Below are 20389 nucleotides of genomic sequence, written 5' to 3'. Positions count from 1 at the left end.
TTTTAAGAAACATGACAAATTATATGATAATATAGAAAACATTAAACAATTATCTTATTGGACTCAAAAGGACTTGACAGTTATTCTACCAAGTCTCCATAGAGCAGCTGCTCAGTAGCAGGGCCAAAAGAAATATGGTTTACAGCCCTAAGGCCAGTGTTTTAATGTACTATTTTTATTGAATCCAACCTACCTCTTTCTGGCTACATGTTTTTGGCCAAAATTTCAGCAATCCTCTGATCACCTGCAAAAGGAAAAGTTTAGCTAATGTAATTAAGCAATGAAGTTAGTTAATTCCAGGAAATTTTAAGTAATTGCGGTTATATCAATATTCATTCTGAAGTATTATCTGAAGTATTATCTAAGTGTATCCCAGATTTTATTTGTTTATTGAATGCTTTTGTACCAGATACTGTTCATGATTTGCATAAAGCAGAGAGATCAACATATGTTATCAATTAGACATATAAAAAAATAATTTCAATAGCAGTAAGTGCTAATAAGAAAATAAAATATAGTAACTACTGGGCTGAGGAGCACAGGTTATTTTAGGGAGAAACTAAGAGACAAATAAACTACAATATTATGAAGCACCAGAAAGCTCCCCAGTTTATTTAATAGCTAGCATAATCTTGATAACCAAACTATAATACAAATTTTTGCAACTAAGTGAATCTAACAGCATATTAACAGAATACTATCTAATTTATTCCAGCATGGTTCCACTCATAGTTGTAGATTATATCTCAAAAAAATTTGAACAGTTGATATTTATTCTGATAAAATTTTAGAAAGACAGAACTAAGAAGCTATCAATATCAGAAAGCATTATACAATGCTTTTTTAGAAACAGCCTGTAAAACTCTCTGGGCCTGGTGCTTTTGTGGAAATAGATCTTTGACAGCCTTTTAGGATTTGTTATAGTTACTGATCTTGTCCAGTAATGAAAAACTCATTCAAATTAAAGTTGGAGAGAACACTGTGCTGGAGCTAATCCAGTAAAATGAAAAGGTTTTGAAGAATAACTTTAGAAAGGAATATCAGAATTATACTTATTCTCTAAGTATATATTAATTATACATTTTTATAATTTTAAAATAACTATTTCTAAATGGGTAGAAAAAATTACTAAAATGAGTAAAAAAATTCAATATGGTCAGATAAAATCATAAAATAAAGTATTAGTGATAATCAAGTGAAAAATGCCTTTCATAACAAAAACTGATGTACATAAAGAAAACAACTGGTAAGAAATGCGTAACATTTATACAATGAAAACTATAAAACATCACTGAATATCATTAAAGATTAAGTAAATAACATGATTCAATATTGTAGATATTTCTTCTATACTTAACCTATAAATTTAATATTTCAATCAAATGCCAAATGAATTGTTAACTAGAAACACTTATTCTAAAAGCTATAAATGTAAAGCAAATAACCATGAATGAGATGGAGGGAGAGGAGGGAAAATTAATGGAATGGAACCTGAACTACTGATAGCAGCTGAAACAAGATGGTATTAGCATGAAAACTGACAGAAGAGACATAAAATACAGTTATAACTAGACACACACACACATATGGTTTAAATATATGACAAAGATGGCATTTCAGTTCCACGGGGAAAAACAGATGAGTTAGTTACTTAAGTCAATTAAATAGTAGTACCTAAGACTGGTGGCTCACCATTTAGGGGGGAAAAATGTAGCTCCTTTGGTAGGCTGACTCTTAATCTCCCAAGATCTTTACTTCTTGAATTCACACTCTTCTGTCTTATGTGTGGGCTGCCCTAGTGACTTCCACTTCACTAACAGATTCTAAAGCCTCATCTTGCAACTTTGGTAAAGCAACCTGCTACATTTGGAAATGCCCACGTTGACAAGGAATTGAGGGTGACTGGTGGCCAACTGCCAGCTAGAAACTGAGGCCCTCAGTCTAACAGCACTTAAGAAACTGAATTTTTGACAAATGTGAACTCAGAAGCAGATCCTTCCTCATCTGAGCCTTTATATGAGTTGTTTATTTTAAGCCATTAATTTTTTTAATTGATTTTTTTACAGAGAGGAAGAGAGAGGGATAGAGAGTTAGAAACACCGATGAGAGAGAATATTGATCAGCTGCCTCTTGCACACCCCCTACTGGGGATGTACCCACAACTAAGGTACATGCCCTTGATCAGAATTGAACCCGGGACCCTTCAGTCCGCAAGCTGACGCTCTATCCACTGAGCCAAACCGGTTTCAGCAAGCCATTACATTTTTAAATGTTATTCAGCAATAGAAAACTAATGCAGTTCCTTACTCTTATCACACACAAATTTCAATTTCAGATGGTGTGTATATCCTAATCCTAGACTCTATGAATATGAATGTGATTTGAAAATTGGGTCTTTACAGATATAATTAAAAGTTAAAGATCTCAATATAAAGTCACCCTGGGCTATTTGGGTGGGCCCTAAATCCAACAACAATCCTTTTAAGAGTCACAGAGACAGAAGAGACAATGGGAGATTGGAGCAATGCAGCCACAAGCCAAGGAAAACCTAGAGACACCAGAAACTGGAAGAGGCAAGGAAGGGACTTTCCCTAGACCATCTGGAGGGACTGCCGCCCTGCTGACTGACACCTTCATTTTGGACTTCTGTCCTTCAGAACTGTGCGAGAATAATTTCTGTCATTTTAAGCCACCAGATTTGTGGTAATTCGTCATGGCAGTACTAGGAAACAATTGTAGATGGGATAAAGTTTTTATAGATAAAACATAAAATAACCAGAATAGGATACTACAGAATATTTTGATCATCTCAAAAGATTTTTCTTAGCATGTCAGGCCAGAAGCCATAATGATGAATACATTCCACTACATAAAATTTTTTTTAGTTCTTTAAGGCAAAGTTAGTTAAAAACTATATTCAAAATTAAAGAAAAACTTCAAATGAACAAAAATATTTGCAAAATACAGGAAAAGGATAAAAAGCAGGCCAAGAACACAGAAATATAAATGACCAATAACCATTTAAAAGGATGGCTCAATCCTTGTAAATAATGAAAAAGCCAATTAAAATATTTCATATCTATTAAGCTAACAAATTTTAATATCAGCTGAAACCTGTTTGGTTCAGTGGATAGAGCATCCAGTCAAGGGCATGTACCTTGGTTGTGGGCACATCCCCAGTAAGGGGGTGTGCAGGAGGTAGCTGATCAATGTTTCAAACTCTGTCTCTCTCCCTTCCTCTCTGTAAAAAATCAATAAAATATATTTTTTTAAAATTTTAATATCAGCAAAAAATTTTAAACTTCATATCCTGCTAGGGTGAGGGAAAACAGGCATCTAAATTAAACTCTGTGGAAGGCAACTTAGAACATGTTAAAATTTCCATGGATTCTTTGGCTAATAGGTTTAAAAATTTACTTGCAGTATGTATAGTTCTGAGGGGTTTAATACACACACATTTTTTTGTAACAAACACCACAGACAGGACACAGCACAAATCCAACCCCCTAAAACACCCTTTCACCCAACAATATGACTATAACAATGAAAACTATAATTCAAGTACTCATTAATGGAAGATTAATTAAATTGTATGTTAGGGTAATCTATAATGGAATCTGATGCTACCAGTGAACAAAATAATCAGGTTCATATGGAAAGATATTACATCTCACATTATATTGAGAGGTGAAAAAAAAAAAAAGCACTGTCCCACCATTTGTTTAACTACACATAAATATAGAAAAATTTTCTAGAAATATATTCACTTATAAGTATTTACCTCCACATTGTGCTTTCTGATTTTGTATTATGTGAACCAAATTAACACAGATTACTTTCATAAACAGAAATAGTCATTTCTATTTCAGAAAATAATTTCAATGCAAAATTAAGGTACATATAGAATGTAAAACTACTAGCCACAGCTTATTTATAATTTTTAGGAACCTTTGATATGAATGCCAGATTTCTAGGAAATGAATATTAAGGCTGAGACCCAAGTAACATGGCCATAATTTTGGTGCTGGAATAGCCGATGGTAGAAACTGCAAGGTGTCTCATGGATTGAAAAATATTTTTGTCAACTTAGGCATTTACATTACTCTTTCAATTTCCATGAACCCAACTCATCTGGCCATCATCCCTCTTTAAAAAGAAATCTCCCCAGCCACCCATGTTAATTTAATATACTTAAATTATATCTGTTTACTATTCACCAACATGAACCATCAGTTATGTTATAGGCTTTATTTGTCTCAATTCTAATGAATTATGGATTTGTATTAAGTTTTAATCCACTGCAGAAATTTATGTGGATTCATGTACAAAGTGGGCTTTCTAATTCTTCTGATTTGTTTTTAAAAGTATTTCTAGCTGTTTTCAGAAATAACTGCAAGTCTAAAAACTCAAAATATAAGGGAGAATACTAAAAACATAAGTTTCCAAGCACACCTAGGGACAGCAGTTTAAATCCTGCAAACCTTCAGCAATACTTCAAAAACTCTTAGTTTAAATACTCAGATTTAGGTTACTTAGAAAGTACTATTAAAATTTTCAGTTCACCAAGGTTTTATTCTTTTATACTTTACTATTTCTCCCTGCCATCTTTTGTTTTTCTTGAATCTTCAGTTAATTTTCATAGCATTTTTATTTTCTCCTGAATCTTCATATGATAGTTAAATAGTCAGCAATAGAATGCAAATAGTGAATTGCTATGCTGATTCATAAACTAAACAATCTTTATTCCAAGATTATAGCTTAAGCTCCAAAGGTAAGGAAACGTTTTCAATCCCAATCATGTTGTTTATCATTAATAAGAGGAAAAATGCTATTTGTAAAGACATATCTCAAGGGAATAATTTTGGGACTTCCATGGTATATTTTAATTTTAAAAGGTAAATGAAGATTAAAAAGATTATCAGTGAAGATAATATGTATATAAAATTTCAGTGTAGTCATTTGATCCTGTCATTACCCATCTCAACTACTATGTTAATATTAATTTATATTTAAAGTTATATTTAAGTTATTTAAGACACATAACTTAGAACTCCTCTTTCTAACCCTATTCTTTGAATGTAGGTTAACCTCTCATTCCTTGTCAATGATTTTAGTTTAAAGTATATTACTACTACTGTTGATAACTCTGTAATGATATATAACAGTATAAAGAAAGGTACAATGAAATGCTCCAATGTAGACCCAAAATATAAAAATAAATAGACCACTTACTGGTTCTGTTAGTGTTGTATCTTTCTCCAGGAACTGTACAACACAGTAGGCTAACTAAAATGGAAGGGACAGTTTATAAATATTACTGAGTGAAGTAACATTTAGTGATGCAGGGTTTTTATATTTAGCTAACAAAAATGACTACCTCATTTTGATGAGTTTTACTCTAGCTTAATCTCAATACTATATAAAAATTAGTATATTCACAATTGGATAACTGTTTTACCTTGAAAATAACTTCTGAATATAAAGTTAATTGAAATAAGACTAGAGCTTAACATTTTACCTTTTCAGTATGTATGCCACGCTGATATATTATTCTCTAAGAGAGACTCACTAGGTTATTGCAGCTAAACAGAACACTGCAGTTATGTGGGATTTATTCGATGCCATTTAGTTAATTAAGTAGGTCAGGGCCTGGACTAGAAAAGAGCTTGACATTTTCTTTCCTATGTCTATACTCAATATGCACTGACCTTATTTAATAACACTAAAAATACTTTAAATTATAAAATTTTATTTGGGCAACTTAAAAACCAAATTGCTTAAATATACTTAAAATCGCCAACTCAGTACTTCTCAATTTCTCTGCCTTTATATCAGTCTTTGAAACAATATTCATTTCACTTGAAAGTTTTTTGAAGCTTACCTGAGCATGAAACAAAGCTAATCCTTTTGCAGTATGCATAGGAATAAGAACCTTCATTAGAAATTGTTTATGTTCTGCTTTCAGTGGCAATGCAAAGCCATTGATAATACTGGAGGGGAAAAAAGGCAGGGGGAAGGGTTAAGTAGTTATTACTTATTTCTAAAAGTTATTATAGCCATCAGTATATAAGGAACTGTGCTCTGCTTTGATCCTGGTATTGAATTACTTGCTCATCTTCAAACTACTTTAGACAAACTATTTCTATGAAGTCTTTAAGTCATTCATAAGACTACCAATTAATGTTCCAGTGAGTAATTTCTATCTTCATTTCCTATATAAGCTTATCACTTTATGCACTGTTACCTTTATTTTTTTCATCCCTAAAGTCAGAATCAATATTACAATAAGAATTTTTAATATTTCTGAAGTAAATGGGTTGTTTCTCTGATTTTATTGAAGGATCGTAAACTAAGAAGTAATTCTCTCCATAGTCATTCTGTTAATTACTAAAGATTTTAGCTTCCTCTAGTATAAATACAGGGGTCTAAACGTTTCTCAAGTTAATAAGGAAGGCAAATGTTCATGTAAACTAAAATCAAAGGCTGTACAATCTTCTAAAAATAACAGGTGAATAAAGAATGGTATATCAACCTATGAACAAGAAGTCTTATAACTTCATCAAAGGATTCACTGTAGCTTATTTCATCTCTTCCCAATCAGATCCTATAAATTTCTGAGGCAGTCTGGCAAGATAGGGCATAAAACATGCCACAGCTTCAAAAGCAAGAAGCCTATTCTGAAACAGATGTCTTGCATGGCAGTACTTTAAAAATGCTGACCCTCCAAAGAAAACTATAATAAGAATTCAGTTGAGAAACGATGTCTTGCAGTCTATATTTAAGTATAATTTCTCCAACACCAGCTAAGATTTTCACACATAAGATATTCAAACTTACTTAATTCTTAAAAAGAACAAGGAAAAATAAAACACAAAACTGACCTACCTTCCTAATATTTCCAGGAGTTCAGCAACACCATTGAAATGTTCTGTTTCATATATAAACCTGAATTTAAAATAACGATAGATGTAATGAAAAACAAAATATCAGAAAACTAAGAGAAAGAAGTAAACCCCCAAGGGTAACTATAAGAACTGTACAAGAATGCTGTAAGAATTCCTTATAAATGGTTTTGCCCCAAATCAGTTACTTCTCAGCAATCTTATAAAAGAAAGCCTATTTCCTACCAAACCAGATACTTAAAAAAACAAAACAAAAAAGGATATGATTTGATTTTTTAGAGAGGAAGGAAGGAGAAACATTGACTGGTTGCCTCCCTTGTGTGCCCTGACAGGGAATGGAACCCACAACCTTTTAGCATGTGGGATAACACTCCACCACCGAGTCACCTGGCCAGAGCTAAACCAGATACTTTTAAATATTTCATTTTAAGCATATACTTTGGTTAAAACTTGCTATATGTTAAGATAATATTCTTTCACCTGAAATATTTTTACTTAAAACTTTGAGAAAGATGGGTTTCCTCGAGGAAATACTTTTTAAAATAGGAAGCCTTACTCAGGAAAATCCAAGAGAAAAGAACCCATGTATAATAAAGCCACCATCATTCAGAATTCTCTAAACCTAAACCACACAGGCTGCCTAGCTTTCCAATGTTAAGATCACCCTTAAAGCAGGGAGGCAAATTCAAAGAAACACAAGACAAGGGGAGGATGACATAAAACTGGAGAGAGAGATGCTCTTTTTGTAGCCTAATTTTGCCAGATCTTCAATTTAAAACAAACATACCAAACCTAAGTGTGGGTATTAAAGCAAAATCTCCTACTGTGAGGCAACTAAATAGACTATCACTTATAAAGTAGCTAAAAGATAGATCACATATAAATTTAACTACCTTTATCAGAAAATCAAATGAAAGTACTTCTAAGAGCTGATTTAAATAGTTCTTACAAAATTTTCAAACAAAAAAACTCAAGGAAATAATTAGACAAATTCTCCTCACAATAAATCTTACACGTGAATAACAGTATTATCTATTAAAAACTTCATTATTATCTACATAAATGAAAAGTAGGTTATACATTTCTACAAAGTTAGAGGCAAGCAAATGATGTCCACAAAATGTGCTAAAAATGTCTCGTTAAAGTTAAAAAGAAAATATAAAAGGGGTAAAAAGCATTATATATGAATATATGACCAATTTACCTGAGGAAAATGTTGTTAATTTGTTTTCTGATGAATGCTCTTAATCCAAGAAATTTCCCATAAATTCTATGCAGAACAGTCTTCAGGAAATCACGTTCTCTGGGATCTTCACTATCAAAAAGTTCCAGGAGCTTTAAAAAAAAGCTGAGAAATTACTTTTTAAAAATAATCAAGCTAAAACTTCACTTTATTCTAATACTGATTTTAGATAACCCATGAAACTTTTTTTTTTAAATTTAAAGATGCTGCCTTATATTGGTTTTAGTCTTGCTAACTAGTGAAGATAAAGAAAAGCTTAGAGAGAATTTCTCTTCATTTATTTCATTTCAAAAAGTATACCTTTTTTGTCCTGCCACTGATTTTAAAATTCTATCCCACTCTTGACTACTAAACATGGCCCATTTCAGTGTTGAAATTTAAGAGTTTTTAATGCTTTTTGATAGTAAGTCAAAATTACATGCAAAAATCCTGAAGCTTATAGATTGCAAGTCATTAAATAAATGAAGTTAAAATACATGTGCACATGTGTATTTCCAATTTACTAAAAAGATTCACACAAACCAAGGCTGTTTTTGTGTGTGATTTTACATTTAAAAAAAAATTTGAGTCACCATGCCAACAGCTCAAAAATTAGTATTTATTCTGTTCCTTAGATTTTTAATTCACTTGACTTTTAGATTTACTTGTTGATAGATAAGTATTTGTTGTTCTTAATTTTTATTTATTTTTTAACTGATGAATATAATAGAATCAGGGGCATAGAATGGGAGGGGATTGATAATCCTCAGTCTGTGTGGGGGGTACAGGAAGAGACAAAAATAATGTATCTATGGATGGCGCGGGGGGGGGGGGGGGGGGGGGGGAGAAAGAGGAGGTAAGGGCAGAGGGTGGAGTGGGGACCAGGTGGAGGGGAGCTATGGGAGGAGGGAGGAAAAGGAGAAACAATTGTAATAATCTGAACAAAAATTTATTTTTAAAAAATTAGTATTTAGTTAATAGGATAAATTATTGAAGATACATGTTAACAGTGTGGAGATCGTTCATGAAATAACATTAAAATAAAAGACCACAGATTTTTATTTAAAGTCAGCTAAGCAGCCCTGACGAGGTGGCTCTGTTGATTGGAGCATCATCCCATACACCAAAAAAGGTGATAGGTTTGATTCTGGGTCAGGGCACATACCCAGTCAGAGTGTATTCGGGAGGCAACCAATTGATGTTTCTTTCTTTCTTACATCGATGTTTCACTCTCTCCTTCTCTCTCTAAAATGGCTGGAAAAGTTTAAGCCAGTTCAAATTGGTCAAATCATCAATTTCCTATACCTTTACACAATTCTTTAGCAAAGATAGGATAAGAAGAGATCTTCAAAAAAAAAGTCAAAAGCTCACATTTTTAAAGTGGTACAGAAACTGAATTTCTTATGCCAAAAAATATATTACTATATTTTAAATGAAACGTGTTGCTTAGGAAAAATTATAATCTCTCTTGAATGAAGTTGTGAAGAAATTTTATGTTCTGTACTTTGGTATTGATAATTACAGTTAAGATCATAAGCTCTGAACATCATTGGAAGTTCTTTTTCCATTCTATCTTGAATTACATGTAAGTGTGTACATATGTATCTCTTCTACTAGAGTTAATATTTTTTGAGGATAGTGATGCCTTTTGTCATATTTATATTCTCCTAAACAAGTGTCTTGCTTTGTGCATGAGTTTATGAAAGTACTGTATGAGGCTTCAATAAAACCATCTTTGGAACATGAGAATTTGTGTTAATGTTCCTATTAAGTTCAATTCAAATTATTCTAATTAAAAATAACTAATCACTTAACACACTCAAAACACGCATATACAAGTTTTTGATGATGAGTTATAATACTTGGAAGATATGCTTTCAAATTAATAACAGTGGCCCTTAATTAAGGTGGTCACGTCTAGTTCAAGTTTATCCTTGGGGAAAACATTTAACTAGAGAACAGTTGTTAGCAAAGTGTCAACCCTATTTAAAGAAACCTATTTTGAAATATAACCTAAACAAATTTATTGAATATAATAGTAACACAATGAAACACATACTAAACTAGTATTCAGGAAACTTTCTTATTCTGACACTGATACTTTTATCTAATTGTACTTTTAAGACTAACTTATAACCCAAGAGCCTATTTCTTCATTGATAAAATGAGAAGGATTGAAACTAATTCTTTTTTGTTTTGGCTTTTTTAAAGAAAAGGTCAGAGGTCAGAGAGTGTAAGTTCAAATCCTGATTGTGCCATCTACTGACTAAAACTGGACATGGTCAAGCTCTTTATATATAATATATGGACAGTGCTTGGCACATAAAATGTACTCAATAATTCTTACCTTCCTTCCTTCTTCTGAAACTATGATTTGAACATAACCTGAAACTATACAATTATTTTCTTCTTTTGAAGAAATGAATTGTCCAAATTTATACCTTAGACTCTAAGACTTAATATTTATCACCTAATCAAATAATTTCAAAATCTAGAAGCAGAGAATCCCCATACACGCTATGCAATAAAACAATACACTAGGAATACCTCCGTGAAGTTATCTGTGAAAGCAATCATACAAACTGCTAGAAAAATGACTGGGCCTTGGCTTCTCAGTTAATTCAGGCATTTAGAGTAAATATGGGAAATGGGTCCCTCTATGCCAGTTTTATTCTTGTTCCCCTTAAAATCTACTGAATAATCTAGCAACTGAAATGCCTCAAGCTCTACACTGAGGAAACACTAAGGCATTTGTTCCTCTCAACCTGCTATTATTTTAAATACAATTTAATATGGTGTTACTAGAATTCCTTATACCATACTAGAGGCATTCGTGTACCCCTGGGGACCCTCATCCTGACCTGCACCCTCTTGCAATCCGGGACCCCTCAGGGGATGTTGGACTGCCAGTATTGGCCTGATTATCGCAGGCCAGCCAGGACTGCGGGGATCAGGCTGAAACCGGCAGTCTGACATCTCCTGAGGGATGTAGTATGTGTGTGAAGTGGCAGGCGGCCAGGGAGGAGTCCAAGGCTGGGCCAGGTGGTCCTGTTCATCCCAGCCCTGCTGTGCCTGCCACTGCCCGCTGCTTGGTAATCCTGCCACAGAGGCGGAAGAGGCTCTCGAAGCCCTAGCTGCCCTTGCCAGCCATGATCCTGGAATCTGGTGCCCTTTAGTCAGCTGAGCGCACTCCTGCCGTGGGAGTGCACCGACACCAGGCGGCAGCTCCTATGTTGAGAGTCTGCCCCTGGGTTGTCGGTGTGCAGTCGCTTAGGCTTATATATATATATGGATTCACAGCAATTAGTCAGAATACTTTATATGAGGGTCAGGGATAGTTATAAATAACCAAAAATGAACTCCAAATATGTGTAACTCATGTTTATGGAATCTTTTATCATAGGGAACACACATGGTGGGAAAGGATAGGAAGGGCTCTTGTAGTAATTTTAATCCTAGCCTCAGTAGGGAGTTCAATGATCCCCTTTTATCTTTCTTTAAAATGCAAATAACTCTAAAATTCTAATAATACATACCTACAAGTATTTCAAAAGAGAAAATATTGGTCTACTTCACAATTTTGTCTAGGGCCAGCCAAACTTACATAGTTAAAAAGAGTTATTTACATTGTTTAAAAGATTTTGAAAATAAAAATGAACACATTGAGAAATTAATTTTGAGTATATAGATCCCAAAAATAACAACCAATTTATAAAAAGAAAGAAGGGATCAATATATTTAACTTTATCTCCTTTTCTTCTTAAAGGTCCTATTTTATCTGTGATTTAGGAATTGGATGGCTAGAATGCCTAAGGAAGGAAGGGGATAGGAACAGGGGAAGGTTATTGATGCTTTATGATAGGAAAGTATTCTAATGGCCCAACTGCTAAGAATGATCCCATTTCCATTTCCCATCATTTCAACAGCACAATGCTTAAAATATGTCAACTTCAGTTCAAAGGCTTAAAATTAAAAAGGTGTACAATTGTAATATCAAATTTTGTTAGATATCACAGAAAGGCTTTTCTGATCTTTACAAAATAACTGGGAATCTAGGATTGGATTGGCTAATTTGATTGACTTCATTAGAAGTTAATACTCTCTCTTTAAAATACTCTTGCATTCTCAAAGCTACATAATTTTTATCCTAGTTTGCAAGAACAGTAAGTACTGTTAAATTGAAATATTAAAATATTTTGAAAGACTATTTTATTTTAATCACAACTTAATAAATCATTGCTAAAGTGAACATAAGAAAATTTAAGACATAAGAATGCCTTACCTGTTGTACAAATTTCTGATCAATGTATCGCTTTGCAATGCTAGGCTGGAAATCAGGGCTTTCCAAAAATCTTAAGAAGAATTCATACACCAACTATGAGAGAAAATCAAATAAAAGTTAAGATGATCCCAAAAAATACTACGCTAAGTTAATGTTATACCAAAAACACACCTCCCTTACCAACAAGTAGGGAAATTTCGGATCTCATTAGAAAAGTAATAAGTTGTAACAGTTTTTAAAAACTAAATATACACAATTTGGTCTCATAAGTCATAAATTTTGAGAATTGTAATAGCTTTATAATTGCAACAGCTTTATATGAGTCATTAAAATTTTAGATTACATGGTCCCTATTAAATATTTAATTAAGAAGACTACTTTGGCCAAAACCGGTTTGGCTCAATAGATAGAGCGTCGGCTTGGGGACTGACGGGTCCCAGGTTCGATTCCAGTCAAAGGCATGTACCTCGGTTGCGGGCATATCCCCAGTGCGGGGTGTGCAAGAGGCAGCTGATCGATGACTCCCTCTCGTCGATGTTTCTAACTCTCCCTCTCTCTCTCTCTCTCTTCCTCTCTGTACAAAATAAATAAAATATATATTTAAAAAAAAAAAGACTACTTTGCAGTCCATAGTCACAGAAAATATTCTTTCTCCAATGGACCACTAAACTACCTCAATTTAATCTCGAGTTTGTTAAGTACAGAAGAATCCATCCAGATAAGAATAAAGAGGATTGTAAGGGGGCAGTGTATAAATAGTAAAGTAAAATAAAAAATCCTCAGATCTTTATTTAAAACTATAATAGGGGGAAGAGTTAAATTGAAACCAGCATACCTTGTCCACACTTGGGAAATAATGAACCAAATTATATACAGAGCTCAGGAAGGAATGCCTGTTCAACACAGCGAATAAACTAGAAGTTACAGCAGGCTTTCTACTTAAAAAGTGCCAGGATCTTAAAAGTAACAGCAAGCCCGACCAGTGTGGCTCAGTGGTTGAGCACTGACCTATGAAACAGGAGTTCATGGTTCAGTTCATGGTGAGGGCACATTCCTGGGTTGCAGACTTGATCCCTAGTGGGGGGGTGGGGGGGGGGAGAGGGGGGGAGCAGCCGCTCAATGATTCTCATCATTGATGTTTCTATGTCTCCCTTCAAACTTTCTCTCTGAAATCAATAAAAATATAAAATTTCTAAAAAGTAATAGCAAATGTTCACTTGCTGTCACAAATCAGAAAAATACTTGCTTCTATTCAGTCAACTTGCCTCCATTACACCTACTTTATCATTCAAAAGAAAAATACACTGAAGTTTTTGTTATTGTAATCTAACAACTATGAAAGTATAGCCCAAAATGTGCCTCAATTTATTAGCTATTAAACTACCTATCAATCTAGCACCCTAAAAAAAATAAAAAATAAAAGATTTGATCCCAAAGTAAAAATAGTCATCCAATAAACATTTAGGCCACATTTCTGTGCCACTAAAGAAGTGATAAAAAAATAATGAAAAATAATGCACAATCTGCCTATATTCCAGGCCAATACAGCAGCCAAAGCCCCCCTAATTATCCAACACAGGAGTGAGGAACATCCGGCTCACAGAATCATCTGGTCTGGCCCTGCTGAGGCATTAGAGTGAGGTAATTAAATGTCTGACCAAATATAGCAGGCTAATTTTTAAACTCATAATTTTGTATAGCCCTCGAATGAAACGAATGACCTTTGGCAGAAAAAAAGGTTCACCCTGATCTAAAAGGTGTACAGAAAATTACTTTTAAATTTTAGAGTATTTTTTTTATTCATTTGAGAGAGAAACATCAACTGATAAACTGCATCTTGTATGCCACCTACTGGATATCGAGCCCACAACTGTGACATGACTGGGAATCCAACCAGCATGGGACTACGCTCAACCAACTGAACCACACAAGCCAGAGCAGAAAATTACTCTTGTTGGTCCTCAATAATTATAAAGCAATAATCCTTAGGGAGAAAAACTGTTGCTCATTAATAATCATGAAATACTATAAGACATGACTAATCTCCAACTACTAAAACGACATTTCTTTTGTCCTTTTTGTTTTTTCCATTCTTCCATTGCTCATTAGCATTTCCATTAGAGTGTGAAACCGTAAAGAGATACTAGAAATTTGAAAGGTTTTGAAATTATTTGTGCTTATTCTCTCATAATTAAATTTAATGTTTGTTTTCCATCCTGTCAAATTAATTTCTAGCATCAAAGATTTAATAAGTTATACATAAAATGTAAACTTTTAGTACAAAACAAAAATTTTTGGTGAATTGATTCAAAGTACATTAACAAGAAGGAAAGAAACTTTTCTTGAACAAATTTCTTCAGTGCTGCAACTCTCCATAATCCCATTTATCAGGGCATTTTTAATATTCCACTCTAAAAAAAGACAAGTAATGATGTAGTACAATATACTGACAAATCTATAAATCAGCTCACTTAATGAGGCAGACTATTGCTTAAAGTGTCAAAAATAGTTTAGAATATAATGTATTTTTGTCTTTTATAATTATAATAAAAATAAAAAAAACCTTAAATGACCTTTAAAAAATAAGTCCTGGCAAAATAAAAAACACACAAGATAATCTGAGTATCTACCTCCCACATATACAGCAGGGTTCCCCTCTACCTCCCAGGGACTATATTGAAAATAGCTGATGTTGCTAATTATCCATCCTATTATCATTAAAAATTTATCATTTTTCATTTTATTCAAGACAAATTCTTACCTCCAATGATTCTACCCTGTAGCAAGCTAACCTAACACCCATTCCCTTCCCCATGCCTGTTTCTACTACTGAAGCTAGAAAAATTAAGCATTCACTGTCAGTCTGCCTTACAGCTAACAATGGAAAAAGGGAAAATAAGATGGAAAAAGAAAAACTAAGAACAATTCAACAGTCGAAACCGGTTTGGCTCAGCGGTAGAGCGTCGGTCTGCGACTGAAGGGTCCCGGTTTCGATTCTAGTCAGGGGCATGTACGTTGCTTGCGGGCACATCCCCGGTAGGGGGTGTGCAAGAGGCAGCTAGTTGATGTTTCTCTCTCATCGACGTTTCTAGCTCTCTCTCTTTCTCCCTTCCTCTCTGTAAAAAATCAATAAAAATATATTAAAAAAAAAAAAAAAAAAAGAAAGAAAGAAAAGAACAATTCAACAGGCCCCAGCCAAGTGGCCAGGTGGCTCAGTTGGTTGGAGTCTTGCCCTGTACACCAAAAAGGTTGCAAGGTTATTTATTTATTTATTTATTTTTATTTTATTGATTTTTTACATAGAGGAAGGAAGAAGGATAGAGAGCTAGAAACATCGATGAGAGAGAAACAGCGACCAGCTGCCTCCTGCACACCCCCTACCGGAGATGTGCCCGCAACCAATGTACATGAATGACCTTGAGCGGAATCGAACCTCGGACCTTTCATCCGCAACTAATAGATGTTTCTCTCTCATTCTCTCATACAGATATTTCTCTCTCTCTCTCTCTCTCTCTCTCTCTCTCTCTCTTTCTCTCTCTCTCTCTGTCACACACAGACACACACACACAGCCAAAACAATCTAATAGAATGAAGAAATATTTTTTAAAAATGGTTTCAAGAGAAAGTGAGAGATGCAGAGGCAAAGAAGAGCCAACAAATAAATAGCAGGCATCCCCAAGAAGAAAGACAAAATAGTGGAACAAAAGATACATTATAAACTATTACCGTATTTTTCGGACCATAAGACGCTCCGGACCATAAGACGCACCAGTTTTTAGAGAAGGGAAATGAAGAAAAAAAGATTCTGAAACAAATAGTGTCCTAAAATATTTTATGTGCATTAAAACCCAACATCACAGTCATAAACACATGTAATCAACCCTGTAAAGTAAACAGCAGCATTTAGAACCATTTTAGAGCCGGGCAAGCACACAGAGACCACACAGAGCCGGGCAAGTAGAAAAAACTTTTTTTTTAAAGTATATGTGTAGGCTATATTTGGACCATAAGACGCAGGGACTTTTTTCCCCCACTTCTGGGGGGGAAAAAGTGCGTCTTATGGTCCGAAAAATACGGTAACTAGAAAATTTGCTTAGAAAAATCACTTAGGTACATGGTAGGGCAAAAGTTGGTTTATAGTTGTGAGTATAAGACAGAGTTTAGTCTTATAATATTATTTATTAATTGTATTATTTTCCATATGAACAACTGTAAACCTACTTTTGCCCCACCCTGTATAGTCTGGTAAAGTTATTGGTCATTAAAGGAAAAACATTCTTTGGGCATCCAGGCAAAATTACCAAGTCTTCAATAGAAGGAAAAGAAAATCAGACTGAAATCAGAAGACAACAGAACAACATACTTAAGGTACTCAAGAAAAAAAGATGACTGTAGGATTTTATATCAAATTAAGTTTATCTTTAAAAATAAAAGTTATAAAGACAAACTGGTATTAAACATGCAAGTACTCATGGAATAATGTTCCCATGAGCCCTTCTACTAAAGAATGAGCTCCAAATTACCAAGAAATGACTAGAGAAACTTTGACATAAAGAATTATGGTAAACATTTAAAATGTTACCTGTAGGACTAATAACAAATGATGAGTATAAAGGTGACAGACTAGTATACAATTCGTTGTATGTTCTAGCTATGTAGACATCATGCAACTCTCAAAAATAGGGAGTTGGGGGAAGGGATGGAAAAGAGTATATGGAAAGTAGAAGCTTCAAAGTGCCATATATGTATTTACTGTGAGATTAAAAGGATATTAACTTTATATTAGACTAGAGGCCTATGCCTGTAATTCGTGCAAGAGTAGGCCTTCTTTCCCAACTGCCAGCACCAGCTTTCCTCTGGCACCCAGGCCTCCCTCTGGCTGCCGCTGCCGGCAGGCACCAAGGACCTGGGACTAGAAGCCGGTGCCCGAAATTCTTGTATAAGAGGGTGTCGCCTCAGCCCAGCCTGCACCCTCTCCAATCCGGGACCCCTCAGAGGATGTCTGCCGGTTTAGGCCTGGTCATGGGGACATCCCTCTCACAAAAGTTGTATCATTTAAGGGGAAGAAAGATTCTATGTGCGAGGTTCTGTGCGGACATTACCTATCCATCAGTACACAATCCTGTTTTATCCCAGTTTTATTTTATAAATGAGCAAGAGCATATATGTAACAAAGTATCAAAACTGTGATTTGCGTAGAGATCTGTCACCAGATTTAATTTCCATTCACCCTGCTTTATAATAATTCTCGTTTGAATGTGTGCATATAAACTTAAAAAAAAAATATTTTATTGATTTCTTATAGATAGGAAGGGAGAGTTAGAAACATCGATGAGAGAGAAACATCAATCAGCTGCCTCTTGCACACCCACTATTGGGGATGTGCCCAAAACCACGGTACATACCCTTGACTGGAATTGAACCTGGGACCCCTCAGTCTGCAGGCTGATGCTCTATCCACTGAGCCAAACCGGTTAGGGCTGTACATATAAACTTTTGTCCTATCTAACCAAAGCACATCTGTACATGTATAATTATACCTTTAAAAACTCATTTATTAGGCCTAAAAAAGAAAAAACGACTAATTATTTGGAAGATCCAATTTACTGTTGTTAAAATGAAGCTCAAAAGATATGAATTAAACATCATAGACTATATCTAGATGAGACAGTAAAGTTTTAATAATTAAGAACAAGGACTTTTGGTGTAATACTGAATTGTAAACCTGATTCTGCCATTACTATTTCTTGGGCAGAATTCTTAATTTCTTTTAGCATAATCTAACCTGATCTATAAAATACAATATAAACAACGCCTACTTTATAGTGTTGCTACTATAAGGATTAAATTTGATGATGTACATAAAGCAGTTGCCACTATCTCTAGATTGTGGTAAGTGCTCAATAAATGATAGCTATTGTTATTACTACTAATACAATTCATTGAACATGATCAATGAATTGTATTAGTAGTCATAAATAAGTACCATTGGTTATTTATAGGCAAATACATTGAATTCTCTAGAAAAACACGTTTGCCTGAATTTTTTAATATATATACTTCTTTATTTATTTCAGAGAGGGAGAGAGAGAAACATCAATGATGAAAATCATTCATCGGCTGCCTCAGCACATCCCCTACTGGCGATAGAGCCTACAACCCAGGCATGTGCCCTTGGGTGGAATCGAACCTGGGACCCTTCAGTCCGCAGGCCAATGCTCTATCCACTGAGCCAAACCAGTTAGGGCTGTCTGAAATTTTTAGGTTATTAATATCTTTAGAATATAAAAGTCACATTTGAAGCATTAGACAAGAGTACTTTGAACATGGTGACTTTTACTTTTTCCTTTAAAACCTTGCTTATTTTAAAAATTAAGAAAATATCTAAACTGAAAGTGTCACTTGAGTACCTGAATCTAATCTAAAGAGTTCTAATTACTCAAGTATTAAGTGAGATAGCGCCAACCTGATTCTATTGAGTGAAGCCCAGATAATAATATAAAAGCCACATATTTAAGGGGATGTTTAAATGAAGGGATTACAGCTAGATAATATTAGGGAAGGCTTAATGGAAGAACTGGTTCTGCCTACATAATAAATTTTTATTGCTAATTTCCCAATGATTCCGAGGAGTGAGTTGTCACTCAATGGCATTAAGAACAATAAAACTAGCCCTCCTTTAATCTCAAGTAAAAAGATGTGCTTCAGAGATGGACTTCTGAAATGGTAGAGTGAAGACGTTGGTGAACTTGCTGCCCTAACCCCCCAAAACAGTGAAAAACAATTTGGACTAGCAGAAGAAAGGATAAGTGAACGTGAAGATAGATCAACAGAAATTATGCAATTTGAGGTACAAGAAGAAAAAATAAAAATGAAGAGCTTCAGAGAACTGTAGGACATCATCAATAATACCAACATACAGATACTGGAAGTTTCAGGAAGAGGACAAAGAGGCAAAAAAAAATATTTGATGAAATAATGGTTACAAAAACCTCAAATTTGGTGAAAATTATTAATTTATATAATGAATTCTCCCCCCCCCCCCAATTTTTAAAATATGTTTTAAAAACTGATTTTATAGAGAAAGTAAGGAAATGGGATAGACAGAAACACTGATGGCTATTTCCTGCATATCCTCACTGGGGATCAAGCCTGCAACCTGGGCATATGCCCTGATGGGGAACTGAACCAGCAACATCTTGGTGCATGGGTTGATGCTTAACCACTGAGATACACCAGTCAGGCCACAATGAATTCTTAATTGAAGCTCAATTAACTCCAAATAGAATAAAATCAAAGAGATCCACATCTAGATGGATCATAATCAATTCAGAAAAGTCAAAGACAGACAATGTTCAAAGTAGCAAGAGAAAAATAACTTCTCACATACAAGAGGTTCTAAGTAAAATTAACAACTGACTTTAATCAGAAAACCATGGATGTCAACCCAGCCAATGTGTATCCGTGGTTGAGGCACATGCCTGGGTTGTGGGTTTGATCTCCAGTAGGGAGTATACAGGAGGCAGCCGATCAATGATTCTCTCTCATTATTGATGTTTCTCTCTCTCTTTCCTTTCCTCTCTCTGAAATCAATAAAAATATATATATTTTAAAAACATGGACACCAGAAGACCAGTGGTATGACATCTTCAAAGTGTTAAAGGAAAAAGGCTGTTAGCCAACAGTTCTACAATATATCCAGCTAAACTTTTCTTTTAAAAATGAAGGAGATTCAAGACATTTCCAGAAAAAAAAAAACACAAAACAAAAAAAAACCGGAAAAAAACAAACAAAACACTAAGAGATTTCATCACCAATAGACTTGCCATACAAGAAATACTAAAGGGAATCCTTCAGGCTGAAATGAAAGGACACTATATGTAACTCGAATTTATAGGGAGAATAAAGAACATGGGGAAAGGTAAATAACTACGTAAGTAAATATAAAAAAGAGTATACATGTATTTTTTATAATTATTGTTT

At 34.3% G+C, this 20389-nt stretch overlaps 1 protein-coding gene across 5 annotated transcripts in view; it reads right to left on the bottom strand.

The window, feature by feature from the left end:
* Window positions 1-20389, bottom strand: part of PPP2R5A (protein phosphatase 2 regulatory subunit B'alpha) — a 60636-nt gene that overhangs the window by 9920 nt on the left and 30327 nt on the right. For 2 of the 5 annotated variants that reach the window (XM_036442647.2, XM_036442643.2), the window contains exons 4-9: window positions 12407-12499; window positions 8107-8237; window positions 6886-6945; window positions 5882-5990; window positions 5233-5286; window positions 194-244 (exon numbers count right to left, since the gene is read on the bottom strand). In XM_036442647.2, the coding sequence (XP_036298540.1) occupies window positions 194-244; window positions 5233-5286; window positions 5882-5990; window positions 6886-6945; window positions 8107-8237; window positions 12407-12499 (498 nt within the window). Of the gene's footprint in view, window positions 1-193; window positions 245-5232; window positions 5287-5881; window positions 5991-6885; window positions 6946-8106; window positions 8251-12406; window positions 12500-20389 lie in introns of all 5 variants that reach the window. The other 3 variants (XM_036442648.2, XM_036442645.2, XM_036442646.2) reach the window with 3 other exon arrangements.

Source organism: Pipistrellus kuhlii, unplaced genomic scaffold, assembly GCF_014108245.1.
Source record: "Pipistrellus kuhlii isolate mPipKuh1 unplaced genomic scaffold, mPipKuh1.p scaffold_m20_p_18, whole genome shotgun sequence".
Classification (NCBI taxonomy): Eukaryota; Metazoa; Chordata; class Mammalia; order Chiroptera; family Vespertilionidae; genus Pipistrellus; species Pipistrellus kuhlii.
Note: the sequence above shows the minus strand (reverse complement) of the source record. Positions and strands in the feature narration are given on the sequence as shown.